We start from the raw sequence: 26434 nt of genomic DNA on the forward strand, positions 1-26434 counted from the left end.
ATCTTATTCTTAAAATGTGTTAACTGTAGGTTTTTTAATGGAAAGGTTTTTAATTGCTGAATCCACTTATAGTGCTAGGACTTTTTGCTTCCCTGTTTCCTTTTGTACAGTTTTGTTTTGGCAAGTTATATGTTTCTAGAAATGTTTATATCCCATCTAAATTTTCAAATTTTTGAGGTTATCCTCAATACATTTTCTTTCCAGTATTTGCTGGATCTGTAGTGATGCTTCCCATTCAATTTTTGGTATCATTATTCGTTTCCTTCCTTATTCTTTAAAAAATTTTTTTAATTTTTATTTTAGAGAGAGAGAGGGTGTGAACAGGGGGCAGGGAGAGAGAGAAAGAGAGAATCCCAAGCAGGCTACACACTCAGCACAGAGCCCGACACTGATCCCATGACTCTGGGATCATGACCTGAGCTGAATTTACCAGTTGGACTCTTAACTGACCCGAGCCACCCAAGCGCCCCCTATTCTTTCCTTATCTCATGAAGAATCAGTATTATTAGTCTTTCCAACCAAGACATTTTTACTTTTGTTGATTCTATTGTATGAATTTCTATTCCATGCATCTAAGCTCTTACCTTTAATATTTCTTTTTTTTACATTTTTTGCTCTTCACCAAACTCCTTGAGATGATTGCTTTGTCTTTAATTTTCAGCCATTCTTTTTTCTAATACATACATTTTAAAGCTATAAGTAGTATTAACTTTAATAAAGGATGTTTGCTGTATCCAACCAGTTCCATATGTAGTATTTTTTAGTTCAAAATGATACACACACAGGGATGCTCTGCAGTTGTAAATAAATACAGTAAGGAAGCTATGTATTAACATAAAATGTATCTAAGATACACTGCAAAGTTAAGAAAAGCACACCTCAGTGCAGTATGAATTATTCCTATCCTTTGTAAGAATGGGGGGTGAGAGTGGTAGCTTCTTTTCTTTTTTTTCTTCAGCTTTTTTTCTGGTCTCATAACTGTTGTTACCCAGTAACATCTTAAATAGGTAATTAGTGGATGAGTTAAAGTCACAACAATAAAAATTTTCTGTGTATTCTGATTTACTCTATAGGAACATAATTAAAGGGTTAAATAAGAAAGTCACTGTTTAGTGAACATAAGTGACTTAAATAAGGGATGGGGAGGATGGGAAGAGACGGAAGGATTAGCAAAAAGGCTTATAACAATTTTGACACAGTTTTTTATTTGTTCACAACATTCTGAACAAAATGACATCACATTTAAACTATTGCTTTTACATAAGAAGTTAATTGTTTTACCCAAAGTAGACAAAAATCGATTTCTTTAAGTTGCCAGCCAGCACTTTTTCCCCCAGGGAAAGCCACTGCTTATATTTTTAATACATTAACAGAAACACAGAATTGCCCTATAATTAAAAAAAAAAGAAAGAAAGAAAGAAAGAAAGGATTGCCCTATAATAGTTAGGTCTTACTTGAACTACATTTAAATTTCTTCTGGTGAAGCCAGAAGAAAACAAGCTCACTCATGCTTTCTCTCAGATGTTTACTAAGTCCATTAATCTTTGTTAAAAGTCTGCTTGTGGAGAGGGGCTCATAAACGTGAAAAAGGAAAGGAAGCCTCCCCAGACTTGTTCGGAGAGAAGACAGGTGGACCATTTATCCTGAGAAAACAGCTGCACATTAGCTCTACACGTGACTGCCCTGCAAGCCAGACTTCTCTTCTGTGCCATGACGGTGCGGCATCTTTTCCGCTCTGGCAACTAGCAGTCCACTTTCCTCTCATGTAATGCTGCTCCTGCGAACAAAACTTTGACCACGTTCTATTTCACTGAACGCAAAGGGGAGAAACGGTACATAAACAATTATTAATACTGGAAGAAAAATGAAGAACACATATGTTTCTCACATGGAAATATACGTACAACTCCAAGTAGCTGTTAAAAGTCGAAAAAAATCAGGATGGGCATTTTCAAGAAAAAGATCCTGTTTCCTAAACTGGTGCCAGTAAGATACTGATTTATATCTAACTATATCACCATATTTATATACAAAGAGAGGCTTGGTCTAGGCTCACTGACATACTGATATGCCCTGATTTCTCCCATTCCCCTAAAGGTGGTCTTTCAGAACACACTTGAACTACGACCAGTATAATTCTATTTTTACAACATTCTTGTCACTGGCACGCTCTCTTTGATCTGGCACATACAAAAATTCATTTCAACATCGATTCACTTTTCTGAGGCTAAAAGAAACATGATTTTCCTGCTACTTCAATTCTATCACTACTTTGGTATTTTATTCATTATTATAGAAACAGGTAAGATTCTAAATATGGATTTTAAGACTACATAAAACTCTAACACACATATGCTGAAAGCAAGGAAAAATAGGAAAGGAGACACAATTATATTTTTCTTTTCATGTACGTCACTATGTTACATTCTAATTTACAAGTGGGGACACTTAGCTTGGCTTCCAGACTATCAAACTTTAGAATTTATTGACAGCTTTTAGACCAATTCACTACAGAGCTTCTGAAATGGTTACTGAGTATTTGAAGCAAAAGCAGGACAGTACCTATATTGTACAAACAGTGATGGATTTAAAGAACATATTATTGATCAAACTTTCAAAGGACATTCTCAAAACATTATTACAAAGTTTTTTTTTTTCTCCCTAGAAGGGGAAAAACTTAATTACTTAAAAAGTTTTCCCTTCCATACATACTTGAGTCATTCTTCATTAAGCATGACAAAGATTTAGGTCACTTCAAGACCTCAGCTGTTGAAATATTAAAATATAAAAATAAGAATTTTCAGGATGAACATTAAAAGACTAACAGAATTACTTCCCATGTAACAGTAAACACTATGAAATGAATGTTAATGGTTAGCACCTGATCCTTACCAGGATTTTGCTACATCTCCTAGAACTATAGAGCTAGAGACTAAAGCACTGAAAACATAAAGAAAAAATTAAGATAATCCCAAGGTTGAGAAGTCTCCTATAAGAAACGAATTTTAAATTTCTGTGATACTGAGACACCAAACCACCACAATTATAATAAAATGAACCCAATTTTTAAGTGTTTTATTCCGTTGAGAAAATAATAGTTTTAATGCTGCGTTTTCAATGTGTGCTATACAACACTGCATCTGTTGGTTTCCGCTCAGATATTTTTTACCTCTCTTCTCTTTGGCAAGTTTGCAGAGAGAGGTCTGTTAAGAGACATGAACGAACATTGAAAGTCTCGGGTCTTCCTACCACATGTGTCGGTCCTTAAGCACTTGATTTACACATTTAAAGATGGGCTAACTCTCATTATATTTAGAATATGTCTTTACCAGGCTGGTTTCTGTAGGATTTGAGAACTTAATAAAACAAACTGATCTTCAAACTCTTTTAGTTCTGCTAGGAGTACAAATGTCTAAACACACAAGGAAGAAATCATTCCCATGAGAATCTCATCACTATATAATCCTTGACAGCACGTGATGCCCTCCTGAGATTTTAGGACAATAAAGCTATACAAAATGCACAGTCATCACCCTCAGGCTACTTTAGAATCCCACAGACCACGAACTCAAAGAATACCCATAAAGTCCGTACATCATTATCCGGAAACAATATGGAGACAAAGCAAGAAGAAGCAACAGTTAATCATAAGTAAAATAAATCAATGATGTTTCACCAGTATTTCTGAAAAGCTTTAAGTTTTCCTTTGTGTAAGTTCAAAGACAGCTTTATTGAAACAGCCACTGTCCTTGGAATACAATCTAGATTTTCTTAGCAAATACATCTCTTTTCATAAACACTCACAGGCAGAGAAGCCTCATAAAAGGCCTTCACTCCAAGCACTATCTTTCTTTTCTACAACTGACTGAAAAGCAAATAACTGAAGATGAGAAAATGCTTTTAAGCTTTAAAATGCCACTGTGATATTTTAAAGTGTGGTATTTAAAAACAAAAATGCTAGTCACCAATACTGTCATTCTCTCATTATCCATTATGCTAAGTAATCAGGGAAACCTAAAAGGAAGAGGCCATGATTCTTTATCCTGTCTGACATATCTACGTTTTTTACTACTAATGAAGCAACATTAGGACATGTGATTGAGATGCAAACAAAGAAAACCAGGAAGAACTACTCTTCCTGTTAATTAACCTAGGAAGAAAACATGACAAAGAAAAAGAACAATCATCACCAAACTAAAACACAAAGTCTTAAAAGCGCTTTGAAAGGTTATGATACTGACTTGATAGTACAACACATAAAAATGAAAACTGATTTTTATACATTTTAATCAACCAATTAAACACAAATACCTGATTTGTACTTTTGCACTAAACGGGCTAAATCCCAAGTTCCAAACTGTAGTTCACAGGACTCTACAGAAGGGATCTTTGGAAGGATAAGGTACCTTTGGAGAACAGTGTATAAACAACTGTAAACATACACTGATTGTCCACTAGCTTTCTTAAATAGAATTTCTGAAATCTTTTTGTAGGAAATTATATATAAGGAGTGTAATTGATCAGATACTTTCAATTACAACATATAAATTCTGTTGTGTGTGCAAAATGTGGTAGAAATAGAAGATACTACGGACGATTCATATTTTTAAAGTAAGTGATACATTACAATCCAGTAAGAGTCCTTTAATCTTTTCATGAAACTTCTCTCTATACATGTTGAAATACATAATGCTTTCTGGCTTTTCTTCAAACCAAAACTTGTCAAATTCATAGACAAGGTAACCTGCGGTTAAAAAAAACAAACATAAATATAGTCTCAGTAGGGAAATCACAACTAAACCACCTCATTTTAAAATTCAGAGCCATCCTTTAAATTATACATTAAGACACAATAATCAGAAATCACATTAAACTACTAGAAAAACCTTGTAAGAAATATTTTTGTTCAAAATAAGCAGGAATTTCAATAAAACATTTAGTATATTTACTGTTTTTGTCTCAAATATCAATAAAATCCCTCAAATGTAAGAGACACAGCACTGTCAAAATATCCCTTGGAAACAGGAAAAAAGTTATCCCCAGACACCCCTGAAACACAAATATGAAAGTAATGAGAAAATGGGGCGCCTGGGTGGCTCAGTCAATTAAGTGCCCGACTCTTGACTGCAGCTCAGGTCATGATCTCACAGTTCATGAGTTCGAGCTCTTTGTTGGGCTCTTCACTGAGAGTGAGGAGCCTACTTGGGATTCTCTTTCTTTCCCTCTCTCTCCAAAAAAAAAAAAAAAATTGTTTTTTGAAATAACAAGAAAACATTAGACAAGGATAAAGTACATGGAAGCCGTCTTCTACTTGATTTATAAATCTAAGAATTATTTCTACTTTCTCCAATGAACTATCAACATCTTCTGTTTTTAAAAAGAATACACAAACTAAATAGTAGGCTTAAGGGCCGCTGGGTGGCTCCGTCGGTTAAGCATCCGACTTCAGCTCCGGTCATGATCTCATGGTTCATGAGTTTGAGCCCCACATCAGGCTCTGTGCTGATGGCTTGGAGCCTGGAGCCTGCTTTGCATTGTGTCTCCCTCTCTCTCTGCTTCTCCCCAACTCACACTCTGTCTGTCTCTCTCTCAAAAAACAAACATAATGAAACCTAAAAAGAAAGAGTAGGCTTAATGTTTTTGTTGTTGAGTATCCTCATGACAGTAGCCAAATTAACCCTCAAAGTATTAACAGTACATAATAAAAGTAAAAATGTAAATCGATACATTTACAACCAAAAAATGTGAATTTAAAACCACTCTTAAACCATATTTGGATTCAACCAAATATATGTATTTATTTAACACATGCTACTATAGTTCTTACCACATGCTCATGTGCGCATTTAGTCTCGCAGCAAGCCTATGATGTAGTACTGTTGTTACTCCCATTCTACCAACCAAGAAATGGAGGGCGCAGAGAGCTTTTACTTTTTTTTTTTTTAAAGTAATCTCTATGCCCAACATGGGACCAGAACTCATGATGCTGAGATCAAGAGTTGCATGGTCTACTGATGAGCTAGCCAGGTACCCTGAGAGCTTAAATAACTTGCCCAAATCACACAGTTTGCAAGTAGTCTCTATTATGTTATAAATTAGACTTTGTTTCCACCAGAATCTCATTTCTTCTTCTGAGAGGATTTGTAATAAGGGATAGAAGTAACTTATTTGAGATAAATNGGAGACAGTGAGTACATAAAAGTGTGGCTAGATTATCATAATCAGTATGAAAAAGATAATATCCATTTTAGAAATTAGTCATAAAGCAAACACTAACAGTTAAGAACCATGAACATTGAAACTTCATAAGAAGGCCAATTTAAGAATGGTTTCAGAGTAATCTCTTGATATGATAAAACAGATTTTTGTTAACTAAGATATATGAGAACAGTGAAGAGTAAGGTCTCTTTGAGCAGAGGGCTTCGCATTCCCAAAAGCCAAATTGAGAATGGTAATCTTGTACTTATTTTTAAGTGGTATTTTTTTAATCTTTATTTCATTCAAAATTTACTTTGTACATACGTTAGAATAGTACATCTATAGAAATTACACATTCATATATGAATTGAATTTGTGCTCCCCCCACACCTACTCCCAATACATTGATAGGGATGTACAATAAAAAATTCAGAGATTAATATGTTGGGTAGTATGAAAAATAAGACATCTATGCAACCTTTATGATATTTTTGTTTTATTATTTTTGGCAATTATATTTCAGCTATTTACCATTCTTGTAAGTCCTTTAAATTGCTTTTCATTACTGCCTAAGTAAATGAGTATTTAGGTTTGGAACAAATTACTCAGGTATAAAGCACTAGCAATTTCTTGCTTCAGAATTGAGTTGTTGGTCTGTAATGTAAACCGGTCTCAGAGAAAGACCAGTCTAAAGTCCTGAGACTGTAATGGCTAAGTTGATTTGATGAGACATCAGGAAACTACAGGAGATGAGAACAAAATTATAGGAAGCTGGCAGGGCCTTACCAGACTCTGAAAGCCTTGCAGGAAAGGATGGAAAAGAGTTGTTTCCACAAAGCACATCTATTGCTCTTTTGCCTCTAGGATGTTTCAAACACTTGACTCAACAGAAACACCATACAAAATTTCTAACCTCAAAATTCCCAGTATGCTTTTACTGTCCCTGACCAAAGCCACAGGGACACTTGAGGTCTTCCAACAGGGGTTAAAATATAGTAACCACAGGAACAGGGCTTACCTGTAAACTGACAATGAGGGATTTATTGGGATAATAGAAATGTTCTAAAAGTGGACTATGGTGTTAGTTGTATAACTCGGCAAATTTACCAAAACTCACTGAATTGTTCACTTGAAATGAGTGAATGTTATGGTATGTAAATTATACCTCAATGAAGTTGTGATTGAGCCACAACTTTTTTGTTATAGAAACGTGGGGAGTTATTTTTTTTGGAATCACCAAACCACTCAGGATGACACTGGATATCTGCTTACATTTTTGACATACAAGAAGGTGACAATGAAGCTAAGAAACTGATTTAGCAAGCACTTGTTTCCAGCCTCGTCTTTAGAGAACAGTAACAACAATAAAAGAGCAGTAGGGATAACTAGGGAAGGGGAGATGGAAATATACCACAGGGAAATAATATATATGAAAGCTAATCTCTTTAGGGTCGCCTGGGTGGGTCAGTCAGTTAAGCGTCTGACTTTCGGCTCAGGTCATGATCTCATAGTTTACGAGTTCAAGCCTTGCATCAGGTCTCTGCTGTCAGTACAGAGGCCACTTTGGATCTTCTGATCCCCCGTCTCTCTGCCAATCCTCTGCTCATTCTCCCTCAAAAAATAAGCATGTAGTGGCCACTGGGTGGCTCAGTTGGTTGAGCACCCAACTTTAGCTCAGGTGAGTTCAGTAGTTTGTGAGTTCGAGCCCTGTATCAGGCTCTCTGCTGTCAGCACAGAACTTGCTTTAGATCCTCTGCCCCCTCCCCCTTTACCCTTCCCCCACTCAATGTGTGCTCTGTCTCAAAAATAAACATTAAAAATAATAATAAATATATTTTTAAAAAAGGGTATAAAAATCAATTTTGGAGAGGAAACTTTAGTGTATAAGATTAAGAGAGGTGTGTGTGTGTGTGTGTGTGTGTGTGTGTGTATGTGTGTGTTTGCTTGCTTTAAATGTTTCAAGAAATTTGAAAAACATAAGCTTCATTGTTTCCAGGATGATCCACAGCTCTTATGGATCTAGAACTGATAGAAACAAGGCAACTGAGAAGGTCCTATAATGACTTTTGTACTTCAGCATTACTTTGATGTCTTTCCTAGACAAGGGCCAAACAAGATGTTGGTGCTGAGGGCACTGAGATCAACAGTATCCAAAGATGCTCACATTACCCATAATTAGAGGAAAAAATACTGGGCAGAGGTCATTTTGCAATGCTTTCTTCCCTACCACACTCTTGTATTTATTTAAATATGGCAAAATGTTTAATTTGGGGGAGGGGAGAATTTTTTGATGGTTTCTTTTTATATTTGTTTTATGTGCAATGGGGAGCTTTAAACAAGCATGTACTTCATAGAGAAAACAAATTATCAGAGACTGTCAGTGAGGTTCCAGCAGTTTAGACACTATGCTAAAAGTCAATGAGAGACTTAGGGGAGGAAATCAAATAAGACTAATGGGGGAAAATAGGGAAAGGTAAGACCTAGAGAACAGGGAAAAGATGATGTAGATTTGGATAAAAATCTGTTCGAAATGCCCAACCCCTAAAAAAAAAGTCTGGCTGGGCCTGAGCCAAGGCCAGGAAGGGTCTCTTCCAGCTCATAGGATGAGCACACAGATACGTATGCTGCAGCTATACTGACCCAGTTTCACTGGATCTGGGAGCAGTCAAGGTAAGGAGACATCTCCAGTACAGTCAGGAAGGGCCAGGAGGGTGTTTAAACAAAACCACAATGACAACTCTGCTATGGTAAAGGAAACCAGTGCCCCCAGGCAGACCATCGACAGTGGTCCTAGGAACCTGAAAAACCTGGCCCCCCATCTGAAAACATGTTGCATCAACGCCTACTTTGCCCATCTGCATGAGGTCCTTTATCCTTTTCCATTTAAAAAGATGTAGACATACAAATGCTAGAGGCTAGAGAGAGAGGCTGGGCTGAAAATGTACACATTGGTATCACGAGTACACATATGGTAAGTCAAACAGGGGACGGGGTAAGACCATTTGGATATAGATTGAAGGGCTGAAGAGAGAAGGGGGTCCAGGGCTGGGCTCTGAGGTACTCCTACATTTAGAAAGAGTTAGATGAAGAGTCAGCAAAAAAAGTCTGTGGATGAGTTAGTGGGGCCAGAGAAAAGACAGAAGATTATGCCATCCGAAAAGCCCAGATAACATTACAAGAAGAAAGGCACGGTCATTTACGCCTAGTGCTATTAAAAGTATCAAGTAACAGGAAGAAAAAAAGGTGGCAAGTGGATTTGGCAACAAAAAAGGTTGTTTGTGTATTTAAAAAAATCTGTTTTAGCAGTGTAGTAGGGAGAGAAACCAAACTGGAGTTAGAAAAAGATTAGAAGTGAGGAAGTGAAAACAGAACTTATTTTAAAAGCTCTGTGACAAAGGGGAGCAGATAAATGGAGTGGGATCTTGAGGTGGATGCTCCACTAAGGGAAAGTTTTGTTTTGGTTTTGGTTTTGAAAATGGATGCTCCATAAATGCAGAGACTTTTGCCTCATTTCTGCCATATCCACAGTGCCCAGAACAGCATGACACACAGCAAGTGAATGAATGAATTGAACATACCAAAGCAGGTCACTAGTCTTATAAAATATTCCAAAAGAGAAGAGAAGAATAATGGAGAAAGAAATGGGTAGCTGAAGGAACAAAGTCTCTGATAACACTTCCCAGAGAAGGTCATGTCTAAACTGAGATTTGAAGGATGAGTAGCATGACCTGGAAAGAAAAGAGAGCGCAGGCCAGTGTTCCAGGTAGAGGGAAAGGTCCAGAGTCAAGAGAGAGCATGAGACATCTTCATAGCTAAAAGAAGACCAGCGTGCCTAAATTTCAGACTGTGGAGAGTTGGTGTTTGGCAGAAGGTGAATCTGGAGAGGTTACCAAGGTATGGATTATGAAAGGCCTTCTAATGGAACATTTTAAAGAATTTTAAGCAGTGGAGCAAAATGACTAGATTTCATTTTAAATAGTTCTATCTTCAATGTGTAGAAGAACTGGAAGAAGGTCATCAGAGACTAGTGAGAAAGCTATTACAGTAAACTAGTAGTGAAGGCCTGACGTTGCGCAGTTACAGGGGGATGGGAAAAAGCAGGTAAAGGCAAGAGAAATTTAGGAAGTGACACATCAGGAGCAAAGGATCAAGTGAAGGCATGGGAGGCTGTGAGAAGGAGGGACCTGGGTGACACCTTCAACAATGGAAATGAAGAAGTTATGATCTGGCAATTTAGGTAATAATAGTAGTAGTATTATAGGTAATACAGCTTCCTATATACTGCCAGCATGCAAAAGGTATTCTAAAGACACAAAAAAGATCAAGAAAAGTAGAATGTGAAATTATGCTAGGTTTTATTTAATTTTTTTTTTTAACATTTATTCATTTTTGAGAGACAGTGTGATTGGGGGAGGGGCAGAGAGAGAGAGGGAGACACAGAATTGGAAGCAGGTTCCAGGCTCTGAGCTGTCAGCACAGAGCCTAAAGCGGGGCTTGAACCCATAGACCACGAGATCATGACCTGAGCTGAGTCGGACATTTAACCAACTGAGGCACCCAGGCACCCCAAAACTATGCTAGGTTTAAATTCTTTGCCTCTGAGCAACAGATTCACAAGTTAAGTTCATGTGATTAAATCTTCGGTGTGCAAATACCATCACAACAGAAGTTAATGAACAGTGGTAATCGTGATTGCATTAGGAACAGTTATTAAGGACAACCTACCTAATAAAAACCTGGCCTTGAAATGAAGGGGGTGAGGGTAGGAGGTGGGGAATCTTCCTTTATATTTCCTTACAGGACTAACAAAATAATCTGTGAATGGTCTGTCCTTGACTCAACAGCATTCGCTAACATTCAAGAGAGAAAATTCATTTTATAGTTGACTACAAAATGGATGTTTACAGAAAGACTGAATAAATCCTAAATCTGCATATATGTGAAAAAACTGCCTTGCTGAATTTTTTTATTCAGCAAATACAGAAATTGATGATAAAATAATCCTGGGGACCCATCTACTGTTATTTCCCTGTTTTTCAAAGATCCTAAATAAAATGACAAGCATAAGTTGTATACTTAATAGAGATATTAAATTATATATCTTCCTAATGATTTAAAAATTCTCTTAGAAATATCTAGTTTTAACTCATTTTAATACTCACAATAAAACTGATGAAAGTGTTCCATTGTTGGTATACCAGGAACAAAGTTGTAGAGATGAAATTTCAAAGCTTCACTCTTCAGCAAGCTATAAGCCATCTCAGTAAGGTTGATTCCAACTATTGCATAAGAATACCTATGTCAGAAACATTACCAGTTATACCAGCTAGCCAAATAGCTCATAAAATAAATTTAAAATTATACAAGAAATTAGGGAAAAGTTATTTTGATCCATTTCTAATACAATATTGATTTTATAATAATCTCTATCTATTAAGAAAAATAAACCAGAATAGATAAAATATTTTTGTTCTTTTAGAGGCTATTGATTTTCTGGATATAATCTAAGAAGTAAAAATGAAGCTTTGGATACAAAATTACTTACCCAAAGGGGCACACTCACCCTGATGTTCATAGCAGCTTTATCAACAAAAGCCAAATTATGGAAAGAGCCCAAGTGTCCACTAACTGATGAATGGATAAAGAAGATGTGGTATATATATACACACACATACACACAATGGAATACTACCTAGCCATCAAAAACAATGAAATCTTGCCATTTGCAACAAAGTGGATGGAACTAGAGTGTATTATGCTAAGTGAAACAAGTCAGTCAGGAAAAGACCATTTCACTCGTCTGCAGAATTTAAGAAACAAAAAAGATGAATGTAGGGGAAAGAAAAAAAAAGAGGGAAGCAAACTATAAGAGAGTCTTAACTATAGAGCACAAATTGAGGGAGGTGAGTGGTAATGGGCTAAGTGAGTGATGGGTTTTGAGGAGGGCACTTGTGATGAGCACCGGGTGTCGTATGTAAGCAATGAGTCACTAAATTCTACTCCTGAAACCAATATTACACTACATTAAGTAACTGGAATTTAAATAAATCTGAAAAAATTCCAATATATACATATTGTGTATATATATGTGTGTGTGTATATGTGTATATACACACACACACACAAATATATATGTAAAGCTATAAATGAATAAATAAATAAATATAAAGCTTTGGTCACACAAAATACCAAAAACAAAAATCTTTTAAAAAATTAAAGAGTACTACATACACTATCATTGGCTTCTAAACACACTAGTAATCTGACATTTTGTCCATTATCAGGGAATTTATTTTATAATGCAATATTGTTATAATGTTTTTTTCAAAGGTAGGTATCACTGGAATATAAAAATAAAATAATGACAAAGCTAATAACAGGACCTTATTTGCATTTCACTTTGCAATTTTCAAAACTATTTCTCATTTTTCTATTTCTATCTCAAAGCTATTTCCTATTCCTATTTTCAAATCTATTTCTCAAGAAACTTTCATAAAGTTCCTTACCTTCATTTTTATAGACTAACTATATTTACAGTGACAAAAATATACTAAATACAAAACTGATTTACAATCACACTTTGCTTTTAAAATAATATATCCTGCAATATTCTTTATAAAGTTCTTATTAATAAAAAATAATCTCATTTTTTAAAATACCATGAAAAACTTTCAAATTCAGATAATATCATCAACATGTTAACATTCAAGAATTTACAGTTTCCTTGACCTATCCAGCTTACCCTAATTTTGGATGATTTGAACGGGAAAGAATCTGGTGAGCTTCACTGGTATAGTTTTCACTGAAATACCTTTAAGAAGTTTAAGAAAAATGATAAAATAGGTCATTCAAATTGAAGATATCCAGAAGAAATTTAAAAAGCTACTGTCAAGATGATAATACTGCCACAATCATCCCAGTCTCCAGCTCAAATCACTTCAGGGACTCGGAAATGTGTTTGCATCAAAATTTAATTCTGAGCTCTGAGACCTATCCTGTTACTACAGGACACAGGCCTTGGGAAAGGCTTTGAAGTACTTAAACAAATACATGATTTAACAAGAGACTTTCCATCTACCTTTCAAACAAATCTAGAGTTCTTTATGTTTGTTTCTGGTGATTTTAAGTTTTCTATAAAATAGTCCACGTGTGCCGGCTGGGACATCATCCTTCACCCCGGCTTATTTCTCCTATTGCAGCTTAGGTCAGTATTGTTTAATGCCATTTTCTGTGCAAACAGAAGAAAGTCAATAATCTCTCTTCTGCACTAAAAATACCCTCCTTGGTCAATGGTATAACAAAAATCCTGGCCATAAAACATAAGTATTAGCAGGTATAACAGAGAAATATATAAAGCTATCTGTTTGTAGACTCCTACATCCTGTTGGCTTATACTAATGGAAACTTTTTTGAGTTCTTAAAGCTAGAGATAATCTTTTGTTCAATCTTCTGGATCACCTCATAATGTACTGGTACTCATATACATATATGATAACCAAATGGGTGTTTCTATGAGGGTAAGAAGTAGAATAAAAAGTGGATTTCCACAGCTCATTTAAATTTTGGAGGGCACAATCACTGAAATTTTCATAAAGTACACAAATTTCTAAAAGAGTTCATATAGGCTCTGAAAAGTCAGGGCTTTAGATCACTTGTCACAGATGGTGAAGAATTAAGTGTGAAGAGACTTTATTAGTATCTTATCAAGTTATATATCCCAAGATGGAATTAGAAAACCAAGAAAAAAGAGGCAAGAAGATAAAAAGAATAAAAAAGAGTGTATATAATTCCTTAAGAGGTATCTGAAAGGAGGTCAGGGAGAGAAAGGAAGAAAGATATCAGTAAGAAATCATACAAAAACAAAATGTGTCCAATCTTTTCATATTGTTGCCAGCGTATCAGTAAATACTTTAAGCAGTGTAGCTATTAAAATTCAGAAAAAGTGTGAAACAAATCGATCAATGATTAGAATTTAACAATATTGGAGGTTCCTTGTAATTTCACTTAGAGAAGAAGAAAAAGTTTATTTTCACTTACACAAGATTGATTAGTCCAAGTATGCCCATGCCTCTGAAGTCTGTTTTGGGATCATCACCCTGGAAACCAATGTCAGCCCACTGCTTGGAGATTCTAGCCTTCAACTTTTTCGTGGGCATTAGAAGATTCCAAAGCTGTACAAACATGCTTCCATATTACAAATAATAGTGATGTTCTTAATTTACCAAGACATTTTTCTTCTCATAGCAGATATGAGTTAAGTTAAATGCTTTCAATGTTAAACAGCTTTTGTAAACAAATTATAAGTTCAACAAAAACTATACTTAGAGAACTTTTCAATTATCCTAAAAAAATGCAGTATTCTTACTCCAACTTAAAAGACTGATATAAAGAACAGTATACTTTGACAAAGTATTAAGTATGCAGAAACCTAAAACAATGAAGCATCTTTATTTACTAAGTAATACATATACACCAGCATTGGTAAACTGCCTCCTTAAGAAAAACAATGTTAGGTACATGGTCTTTGCCTCAAACACTAAATACTTAAGTAGGCTCCACTCTAATGGTGAGTGATTAGTCCCTAACCAGAAGGGAGACAGGGAGGGAATCATGAAGAAGTAAGACTGCTAGTATTTCAATCCATATGATCATTATTTTATAAATTTTCATAATTTTAAAAGAAAAATATAAAATGGCTTGGTTTAAAGTAAATATGTTCCTTAAGACTGAGAATTTAAAACCAGAAATCAAATATTAGCAACAAATTAACCAATGCAAAATAAAGGTTAAAAAATTTAATCCTTTTCTAAATTCAATACCACAAGTCATCAAACAAAACAGACTTACAAAAATTATTAAAAAGTTTGTGAATATTTGCAGAACAGAAATACTTGCATTTTTTTTCCATTTCACTACCATTTCAGGCATTGTTGAGTAAAGGACTCCTAATGAAAGGAATATCCTGTCACCTAAAATAAAATGTGAAGACTTGTGACCTTACTTTAAGCCAGGGTAATCCAGGCATTAGATTTTATCTGGTCTCTTTTTACTAACATATTGGCATCTCTCCATAAGTTTGGCAAGGGGTTTGATTATGGGTGGCTCAGTCGGTTAAGTGTCCAGCTCTTGGTTTCAGTTCAGGTCATGGTCTCATGTTTTGTGAGTTTGAGCCGCCCATCGGGCTCTGTGCTGACAATGCAGAGCCTGCTTAGGATTCTCTCTCTGCCCTTCCCCCACTTGCTCTGTCTCTCTCAAAATGAATAAACTTAAAGAAATTAAAAATAAAATATAGTAAAATAAATACACAAATATCAAACTGCTGGGTTCCACCTCTGGTGATTCTGATTTCATAGGGCAAAGGTAGAACCTTAAATTCTAAATATTAAAAAGTTGGTTAACTTTAGTGAAGGTGATCCTTAAACTTCACTTAAAGAAACATGTACCTGCTTAACTCTTTACTCACATAGACTGCTGAGTCTGTGCAGCAGCTGGGTGGTTCCCTGCCACCAACTGGCTCTTTACCTTTAAAACTGACATTCATGATGAATCACTAAGATAAAAATTACCTTGACTACAATGCTAGGATCTATATCTTACCCCTTCTAAAGGCAAGGTATTATGTAAATAGGGTCAGAAAAGTTAAGGGAATAATGATTAACAATGAGCATATAAATGGTGGCCAACCCGCAGTGAGTGCCTGACACCATTCTAAAACTTTATAATTTTTTTCTATAACTTTAGATATACAAATTGAGTCTACACCAACAGCCCTTTGAGGTATGTATTTTCGTTATCCTCATTTCACAAAATCAAGTTTTATTTTTGATTTTAAAATTAAGTGTATATAAGTATATGTACTCTTTTTGAAAAATAGGTTGTTTTTTAACTTGTCTCTTACTATTACTTAGATACTATCAATGTCTCATTCTACAGCATTTTTAGATATATCAAACTCCTAACTCCAAGTACAATGTGCTATTTTCTTTGACTTTAACCATTAAAAATAAAATTGAGCCTAAAGCAAATTACTTTATCTCCTCTAGGCCTAAGAATCCTCATCCCAGGGTGCTTGGGTGGTTCAGCTGGTTGAGTGTCTGACTTTGGCTCAGGTCATGATCTCACGGTTTGTGGGTTCAAGTCCCATGTCAGGCTCTGTGCTGACAGCTCAGAACCTGGAGCCTGTTTCGGTTTCTGTGTCTCCCTCTCTCTCTGCCCCTCCCCTGCTCACACTCTGTCTCTCTCTGTCTCAAAAATAAATAAACATTAAAAAAAGGGTGGGGGGGGACGCCTGGGTGGCTCAGTCAATTAAGCATCAGACTTGGGCTCAGGTCATGATCTCGCGGTTTGTGAGTTCGAGCCCCATGTTGGGTTCTGTGCTGACAGCTCAGAGCCTGGAGCCTGCTTGGGATTCTGTTTCTCCCTTTCTCTCTCTTCTCCTCCCCTGCTTGTGCTCTGTCTCTCTGTCTCTCAAAAGTAAACATTAAAAAAAAATTAAAAATAAATACATGCTTAAAAAAAAAAAAGAATCCTTATCCCTAAACCTAAAATGAAGATGCTAGACTAGATGATCTGGAAAGCTTATTCCAGGTTTACTAATCTCTAATTTTGGCCTCTCACCAGCCTTACGTATTTATACTTTAGAAATAATAGAAAAATTCAAAGTAAACTTCATTACTTCCTTAATTTTTAAATCTGTGGTGGTATTATTTGGCAACTCACATTCCATAAATCCCAAAATATTTAACATAGTAATATGAAAGGAGACGTCCATGTTCACAATTTGAAAGTAAGCTTAAAAGAAATGCCTAACTTAAATGAGCGATTTATACAAAAAAGTAAAGGGAACATCTGAAGCTTGTGGACTCCTACTTTTCAGTTGAAAAGATATCTCCCTTATATTATAAATTAAATTATAAGGATTATAATTTATTTCAGAATTAGGAACATTAAAATAAAATTTATGTGAATATATTTTAACGAGCCTTATCAGAAAATTATAAAAATAGTTAACTCAAAATCTTTCACGAATAACAAGGTGCAAAGAAACTGGATGCCTGTATAATCCTCTAGAATTTGCACACAGACCTTACTAGCTCAAGCCCAATTTATTTCTCCAGTGTCCAATAACTCCAAATACTGAAAACAAAATTTTACCTTGAGAAGCAGCTTTTCATGTTGGAGGTTATCAGAATCATATGGCCTTTTTCTCACACTCTCTACATCCAAATAGAGCTGTTTATAACCGGATATCTGCAGTAAGCATGCCTTCATGCAGATTTTAAAACTGAAAATGATAAAATTATTATCTTTAAAAATCGTATCTTATCACAATAAAGTAATGTCCTCCATAGCTTGTGCTTCATCTGTCTATTTAGAAAGCATTTCCTCAATTTCTCATCTAGCAAAGTGAAATGGTTGAACTGGATGATCTCTACAAACCCTTCAGCTCCACTGTTTTACAACTAACTGTGTGTGATCTCCACACCTCACCATACAAGAGTGTAATTAAAGAGAATGCTGTAGAGACAGCATACCTGGCATCCTTCTCAGGGTTAATATTCTTTTCCTTCATTATATCTTCTACACATTTGTCCACTTCACTCTGAACAACAAGTGTTGCTTTCTGCAAAACCTATTTATGTGAAAGAAAGCTGAATGAGGAAAATCCCTTATAGTTGAAACACAACAGTTAAGTTTTGGGGGCATTTAGTCTTTACAACGCATATATTAAAATGCAAAATAAACCAAATTTGCGTCACTAGGGCTAAAATCATTCATACACACACAAGTACATAAAAGAGAAACAGCATGATGTATCAGATAAAGGCTTCTTCAACTGGGAATCAACAGGTTCTCAACTGATTAGTTCTTAGCAAATGAGCTACCACCACAGTGGGTGCATGAAGCAGATACATAATTTTTTAATTACATAACAAAAATATGTGTACAAAAATTTTAATGCAGAAGTTAAAAAAAACTTAAATGCAGAAGAGCAAAAAGAGCATTCAAATATTTTTGTAATTACTGGCCACCAGACATAGCCACTGATAACACATATTCTTAGTCTTTTTTCTATGCATATAACACAGATTTCTTGCATAATATGTCCTATTCATGTGCACTGGATCCTTCTTTCAACAATCAAACAAGTTCAGGTCTTTCTTACCCTTAAAAAGTTTAACTCTTATCCCTCTGTAAACTACCATCAAAATCCTCTCCGGTATCCCTTTTAACTCCAGGCAAAATATTCTTATCATACCTAGAGTTACACCTCTGCATATCCTGGACCTTTCTTCTGGAATGCTCCCTCCCAGTCACTGACATATCAATACTTCCCATTTTTAAGTTAGCTCACATAACAAGTCAAAGAAGCCTTCCCGGATTCTATTCAAGTGGAATTAACCTCTCCTCTCTTGGAATCCCCATAATAATTTATCTATAACCTTTCTATGATGCATTCTACTTTCTATATTATAGTTCTTTTTATATATTAAGTAGAAAACTCCTTCAGGATAGAGATTATATCTAGTTCATCTTTTCATATCCTGCACATAAAAGATAAGTGACAAATAATTGTTAAATGGAGGTATTTAACAGATAAAAACCTGAAGGAAGGCAACTGTTTCAGTAAAAGATATGTACAGCAATGCATACTACTACTTAAAGAAAGAAAAGGAAAGAAAAAGAAGACTCCCCAAAGTAAATTAAAAAATGAGAAGGAAAATGACCGAAGACTAACAGTAAAGATACACATGGTCAACAAGGTCTAGTTGGTCAAATCCTGAGGTAATATGGCTAGAGGAAATGTCTTGAAGCTTAAAAATTAGCACTAATGAAAGGGCTACCTTCACCATGGATAGAAATCTTTAGTCTCCTAAAACACGAGAAACCTAGTCAAATACCACCTCCTTTTGTGAAGCCTTCCTTCAGCCCTGGAGTTAGCTACTTCCTTTTTATGCTCATACCTCAGTGAGACAGCACGGACTACACCATATTTATTTAGTTTTATACATTTGCCACTGGGTTTTGTCTCTCTTACTCTTACATTACGAATGAATGAGTAACTGAATGAACTTGCTAAAGCCCTATATAAACTTAAGAGTTCAGATTAGAGATAATGTCTAGTCTCTCAGCAAATACTTTTTCCTGGAGACTTTTGACTTAAAGACTATGACTTTTTTTTTAAATTGAGGTCAATTTTGAGTGCAAGTACTCAAGTATTACACATCCGTATCAAGATGTAGAACATTTCCACAACCCCAGAAAGTTCCCTTGTGCCCCTTTCTCAATCAACCATTCTTTCAAGAAGCAACCACTACTCTGATTTCTATCACCATAACTTTGTAGTGTGCACAAAAATGAAATAAAAAAGTAGGTACTCTTTTGTGTCTGGCTTCTTTCAATGTTCCTAGGATTCATCTACATTCTTGCTTTTAACAGTAATTTGTTCCTTTTAACTGTCAAGTAATATTCCCATCTTATGAATAGATCTTAATTTGCTTATTCATTCTTGTGGTGACAGGTATCTGCACTGCTTCCAGTTTTAGATGATTATGAATAAAGTTGCCATAAAGATTCTTTATTATGGTTTTGTGAATACAGGTTTTCATTTCTCTTACATATGTAAGAGTGGAATTGCTAAGACATAGGATACGTTTAACTTTTAAAGAAACTACCAAAACCATTTTCTATAGTAAAATGAAAAGCATTTTATACTTTTATATATTACCATAGTAATGGTAGCATTTTATACTCCCATAGGTGCTCACCAACATTTCGTGGTCTCAGCCTATTTCATTTAGGAAGTTTCATCACCCTATCCTAGTACGCAGGTAGTGTCCCCTCACTGTGGTTTTAATTTGCATTTCCCTGCTGACTAATAATGTAGAGGACATTTAGAAGTGCTTTTTGGCCATTTTTATTTATATATATTATTTTGTATGCACATATATAAGAATATATACCTCGTGTCATATATATGCACATATGTGTATATATTTATATACATGTATGTTACATACATTTGTTATATACGTATATATTATATATAATATACACATTACATGCATATGTGTATACACATTTATATAATTATACATTTTTTCCTTTGTGAGGTGACTATTCAAGGCTTTTGTCCTTTTTAAAATTGTGTTGTCTTTTTACTACAGTTCTCAAAGTACTTTAGTAGATACAAGTCTCTAATCAATGTGCTGCAAATATCTTCTCAGTAAGCTGCTTGCCTATCTTTTTTTTTTTGCCTATTCATTTTTTAAAGACATCTTTGATAAGCAGTTTTTATTTTGATAAAGTCTAATTTTTCAATTTTTTTCTTAAATGGTAGCACTCTATCTTCTCTAACAGAAATCTTTGCTTAACCCATGGTGGAAGATATTCTCCAATATCTTGAGAAGTTTTAAAATATTAAAGACAGGTATAAAGTACGTATCAGATTAATTTTCACACGTAGTGGGAAATAGGAGTTGAGCCCTGACTTTCCTCAATTTGGATAACCAACTATTCTAGCACTATTTATCGAGAACACTTTCATGTTCTCACTGAACTGCTTTGGCATCCATGTTAAAAATTACATGTGGTCTATCGGGTTCTTGGGTGGCTGTTGGTTAAGCATCCAACTCTTGATTTTGGCTGAGGTCGTGATCTCACGATTGGGAGATAGAGTCATGATGGGCTCCACACTGGGCCTGAAACCTGCTTGGGATTCTCTCTCTCACGCTCCCTCTGTCCTTGCCCAGTTCTTGTACATGCGCACATACACACACTCTCTCTCCCCCCAAAAAATTACATGTGGTCCATTTCTGATTTATCATTTATTATATTGATCTATTTGCCTATAAAGTTTTCAATTCAGGTAGTGTAAGTCCTCTAACTTTGTTCTTTTAGTAGATTGCTTGGGTTGTACTAGGTATTTTACATTTCTGTATAAACTTTAGAATGAGCTTGTCACTTTTTTCAAAAATAGCTTGCTGGGACTTTGAGTGGAATTGCACTGAATCCACAGATCAATTTGGGAATTAACATCTTACCAATCTGAGTCTTCCAACTGATGATTACAGTATATCTTTCTACTTTTAACTTTTCCTAGGAAAAGGAGATTTAGTGCAGAAGTCTTACGTAGTTTTCATTAAACTTCTTGAGTATTTTGTTTCTGAACGCTACCATAGGTGGTATTGTTCTTTTGTTTTCCAAAAATTTCTTGGTTATAGAAACACACTGTGTCCTGAGACACTGCTAAATTCATTTATGAATAATGCTAGTAGTTTTTATAGATTTCTTAGGGTTTTCTGCACTCACAAATTCTGCCACCTGTTAATTGTCATTTTCATTTATTATACTGTCCTTGTCTGGTTTTAGCATCAGGGTCATACTGGCTTCACAAAATGCATTTCTTCCTACTTGATTTTCTAGGAGTTTATGTAACAGTGGTATTATTTCTTTGTAAATGTTTAATAAGAGTTCACTATTGAAGAAGAGTTTTAGTGCAAAATTTTTTAATTATAGATTCCATTGTTAAGTATATGGCTATTTATATTTTAAAATTTCTTTTTGTGTTAGTTTTGACAAATTGTGTTCTTCAAGGACTTTGTCCCTTTCATCTAAGCTACAGAATTTATTGGGCTAAATTCATAGTATCCCCTTATATTTTTAATGTCTATAGTCTGATGCCTCCTCTCTCATTCCTGATAATGGTAATTTGGGTTTTCTCTCTTGATCAGTATTTCTAGAGGGTTATTAATATCAGTAAGAAATCTTTTCAAAGAATTAATTTTTGAGTTTGTTATTTCCTGTTTTTGTCTGTTTACCATTTTGTTTAATTTTTTACCTTCTTTTTTATATCCCTTCTTTCCTTACTTTGGGTTTAATTTGCTCTCTTAAGCTATAAGCACAGATCATTGATTTAAGATCTTTAAAAGCTGTTTAGGTGTACTCTACATTTTGATATGTTGTTTTTCATTATCAGTTTAATTTTTTTTTTTAATTTCCCTTGTAAGTTCCTTTTTAATTCCTGGGTTAAATTCCAGATATTTGAGAATTTTCTAGATGTCGTACTTTTCTTCCTTTTAAGTTAGAACAATGGGAGACAGAAAACACCCTCTGTATAAGCTCAAGCCTTTGAAACTTCCTAAGACTTAAAGAAAGACTCACATATTGATGTATCTATATATATATTCCATGTATACTTGAGAATGTGCATTTTGCTTTTTGGGTGTAGTAGTCTATAAATGTCATTTAGGTCAAGATGGTTCAAAGTATTGTTCAAATGGTATATATCCCTTCTGATTTTTTTTTTTTTTTTTGTCTTTCTGTACTGTCAAGTACTGTTTGTTAAAGTTTCCAGCTACAATTGTGGATTCATCTACTTCTCCCTTTAGTTGAGTCAATTTTTCTTCAGGTATCTGGCAGCTCTGTTAATAAGTGCATACATTTTTAATATGTTATATTTCTTATAGATTAACCCTTTTATCATTATAGAAAAATATTTAGTCCCTGGTAACATTCCAAGTTTATATTCTGAAACAAAGACACAGCAGCTTTTTATGCTTATTGTTTGCATGGTATATCCTTTTCCTTTCTATTTGTTTGTATCTTTATATATAGAGTATATTTCTTGAAACAATATTCAGTTAATTGGGTCTTACTTTTTATCCATCTGTCAATCCCTGGCTTATTCTCTACCTTTTTGGTAGGTCTGCTTCCTCATCAAAAACAAAATAGCCTGGATGGAGGATAAATATAATTACAACATTTTCTACGTTCTCATGTACCCCACCATTTTGAAGGTATATTCAATACTGGAATATATAGTACTTAGAGAATTTCTGAGGTCAGCAATTCTAATTCTTTCTTTTTTAACCTCAAACCATGTAAGCACCCAAAGACTATTTTCCCAATATCATTTACTTTTTACTAAAGAAAAAGGTGATAGGATGAGAACAAATATGAATCACTTGTCATATATCTTGTAAAGAAAAGTTATATATGCTTATACATATAATTTTATTATAAAAATTTGATGAAAATTAAAGTAATATAGTCTTTTTTACTTCACCTACCTAGATAGATTATAAAATACATGATTAACAGGTATTCATAGGCAGCAAATATCAACAGTGAGTTTCACTATGCAAACAAATTTGGGGTGATTATACATACATTTGTGTTTGTATACACAGTGTGTGAACATTGCGTTTTTGAACCTCTGTGCCTATGTGGTTATATACTTAAAGGTTAAGTACTTAAAGTTTAGCTTTTGCAAAATTAAAGCCCAAAAAGTATGCAAATATGCATCATTATAGCAATGATCCATAGACAACTAAACTGATGCCACAAAACTAATTTGTTATTCAACAGCTAGAACGTTATCATTATTATTTAAAAGCTAAGATAGCAGTTACAATTGAAAAAAAAAATGCAGCCAGTCAAAAACACTATTAGATTGACGTGTTCTTTCCCTAAATGTTAAATATTTCAAATACTTGTATATGCATTAGTACAGTGAAACTCTGTAATATTACCATACATTCCACAGCAGCCACACTTCTTAGCAGAATACTGAATTCAACTCCTCAAATTCTAATAAAGTTCCCATGGTCATTTGTAAATCCTGAAGTTTAGTAATTAATAAGGTCCTTAACCTAAAATACTAGCAAATGAGACTCAATTTTTAACAGTCAAGAAAAGAATTTTCACTATGAAATAGCTCACAACTCAGATCATTCTATCACTGCTTTAAGAAACTGGCCTTAGTAGGTTAAAATCATTTTTATTCACAGCAATCATCAGTAATGTTGAGTATTTAAATACCTAAGAAGCTTTCATGTATATTTTAAAGTTCTAAAACTCTTATAGTGTCTATTGCCTTAATCCCATTATCATTGATATTACCAATATTACTATTTGTTGGATGCCTATCATGTACTAGGCATTCTCTTAGACTGCTTTCATATTAATATCTCTAATCCTAAAACAATCCCATGGGCATTCACACCTCCTTTTACAATGAGAAAATAAAGAATGTGTACAGAAGTCAAACAGCCAGCAAGTGATAAAATCAGGATTTGAACAGATTTTTTTCATGTAGATGAAAAAGTAGATCAGGTTAGTAAAAATATCACAAAATCAGAATTTGATTTTACTCTACAAAATAAATGAAAACCTATAAGTGAGATGCAATAAATACCAGGAATCGTATGTTTAAATTGATGAGGCTTCCTCCATTTGTTTATTGACAAGTTTATCTTAAGATTTAAAACTTCAAGAAAACAAAGGTTCTGTGATTTAATTCAGTAACTATACATTCGTTGACCACTCATCATTTTTTAGTATGCCCTAAATAACACTATTAGCAATCTATACTTTTAAATAATAAAACCATAACAACACAAATGTTTATTTTTCAAGTGGACTTTTCATTGTCAGTACATCACATAAAAAAAATAATAAATGTTCTACTGTTCTTTAACTCATTACCCTTACCTTAAAGTTCCCAACACTTCAGCCTCTATTTACCTATACTTTCACCAACTGCCTACTCATAAGTATATTCAACACTGGTCTTTATTTCTTTTATATTTCCCAAAGACCCTGGTGCAATGTTGAACGTATAGCAGCACTCAAATCTCAAGGATTTGACCAAGGCACGAGAGTTCTTAAAAAGTAAAATCCCGTTTAATGTATGGTCCCACTTAAATTTGGCATGATTTTACTACCCATAAAATCCCATTAGTAAAATCTGTGACCAAAACTGTTGTTACAATCAGTTATTGTAACAACAGTTACACACCTTGACACTGAGCAGCTAGTTTCAGAACTTCTCTTGCAGTTCTTCCACAATATTTGATAGTTACTTTGTGAAACTGCATCCTAAGTTTCAATTAATGGAAGGAACCATATGGGTGGTAAGGTAAAAATAAATTTTTAGAGCCAGCAACTTATTAACTTTTTAGAACCCTACATTCTTATTAAAAGAGAAGAAGAATATTAATCACTATCTAGGATTTGGAACAAAAGAGTAGGCCTCCAGATTCCTGTTCCCCAATATATAGCTGCTTTCATGAGTTAATCTTACCTTGACCATTCATAAAAAAAGACGGTAACTAATCAGTGAAGCACTTATTTTATAGGTCACTTTCCTGAACATAACAGATATGCTTGCAACATTCAACAACGTCTATTTACTTTCTGGCATGAATTAGGAACTCCTATCAATATCACTAGACAATAGCAAGTCACAGTTTTTTACTCTTTTTTATCCACATTGTACATCAAGACCAAGTACAAGCATACCTATGGATATCTAAAATATAAACAGATGCACACACACCATAATAGTAGAATTTCATAAAATAATATTTAACCTTATTATGATCAATGTTTTCAGACTCGATTCTATTCTGGTTGTTGTTAATGCTGGCTGTGATCTATTATGGGCTTTCAAGCAATGATCTAGACAACCCATACTCTACCTCTGCCACACCAAATAATCTGTATGTATAGAAAAAACTGTGAACTACTATAGAAAAGTACAGCATGTAGTAGACTGAATTATTCATCCCAATTTTTAATCCCCTATAATTAAATTATATACTCACAGGCTTACCATGGCTTTATAGCAAGCACTGTGTATTTCTCTACTCTTTGACTTGAGTTTGGCTATGTAACTTATTTTAGCAAATGGGATGTTAATAGACAAGACAAAAAGAAACTTAAAATATGTCTCTGTGGTTGGATATTCAATGATCCAATGCAAGAACATTCTCCATGTATCCACCACATTTTCAACCTGGGTTTCATAATGACACAGTTGGAACTGACCTGATCTTGGGACCAACTTGAAGAAGAGCCTCTCCAGTTGGCCCACAGACCATGAGCAAGAAATAAGCAATGTATTATTATATATGCCCCTGAGATTTTCTGTTTGTTACACAGCAAAAGCTAACTAATGAATAGCATGAGGTGTGACTTATTTTAGATCAAAAGACACATGATACAGCTTTTTGTAACTATCCAAAGTTGCTTGCTTTTCTCTCACATAAGAATCTATCCTAAAAACAGAACTTGCCTTTTCAAAGGCTATCAAGTTTTGTGGCAAAATAAACAAGCAAAACCTCAGATAAGGACAAATTATTCAAATACTTTCTTTGTGCATAAGTAGCACACTAACAAAGAAAATATTTCAAAAACAAAACATTACTTTTTTTTTTTTTTTTTTTTTTTT

The 26434-nt window shown here is 34.5% G+C and overlaps 1 protein-coding gene across 7 annotated transcripts in view; it reads right to left on the minus strand.

Moving 5' to 3' along the window:
- Nucleotides 1-1185: 1185 nt before the first annotated feature.
- Nucleotides 1186-26434, minus strand: part of ELMOD2 (ELMO domain containing 2) — a 29127-nt gene continuing 3878 nt past the window's right edge. For all 7 annotated transcript variants that reach the window (XM_077755945.1, XM_077755940.1, XM_077755943.1 and 4 more), the window contains 6 exons: nt 17733-17830; nt 17353-17482; nt 14236-14369; nt 12941-13009; nt 11361-11494; nt 1186-4744 (listed from right to left, as the gene is read on the minus strand). In XM_077755945.1, coding sequence (XP_077612071.1) covers nt 4599-4744; nt 11361-11494; nt 12941-13009; nt 14236-14369; nt 17353-17482; nt 17733-17830 — 711 coding nt within the window. In that variant the 3' untranslated portion in view covers nt 1186-4598. The remainder of the gene's footprint in view (nt 4745-11360; nt 11495-12940; nt 13010-14235; nt 14370-17352; nt 17483-17732; nt 17831-26434) is intronic.

Source organism: Crocuta crocuta, unplaced genomic scaffold, assembly GCF_008692635.1.
Source record: "Crocuta crocuta isolate KB4526 unplaced genomic scaffold, BGI_CrCroc_1.0 scaffold112, whole genome shotgun sequence".
In the NCBI taxonomy this organism is placed as follows: Eukaryota; Metazoa; Chordata; class Mammalia; order Carnivora; family Hyaenidae; genus Crocuta; species Crocuta crocuta.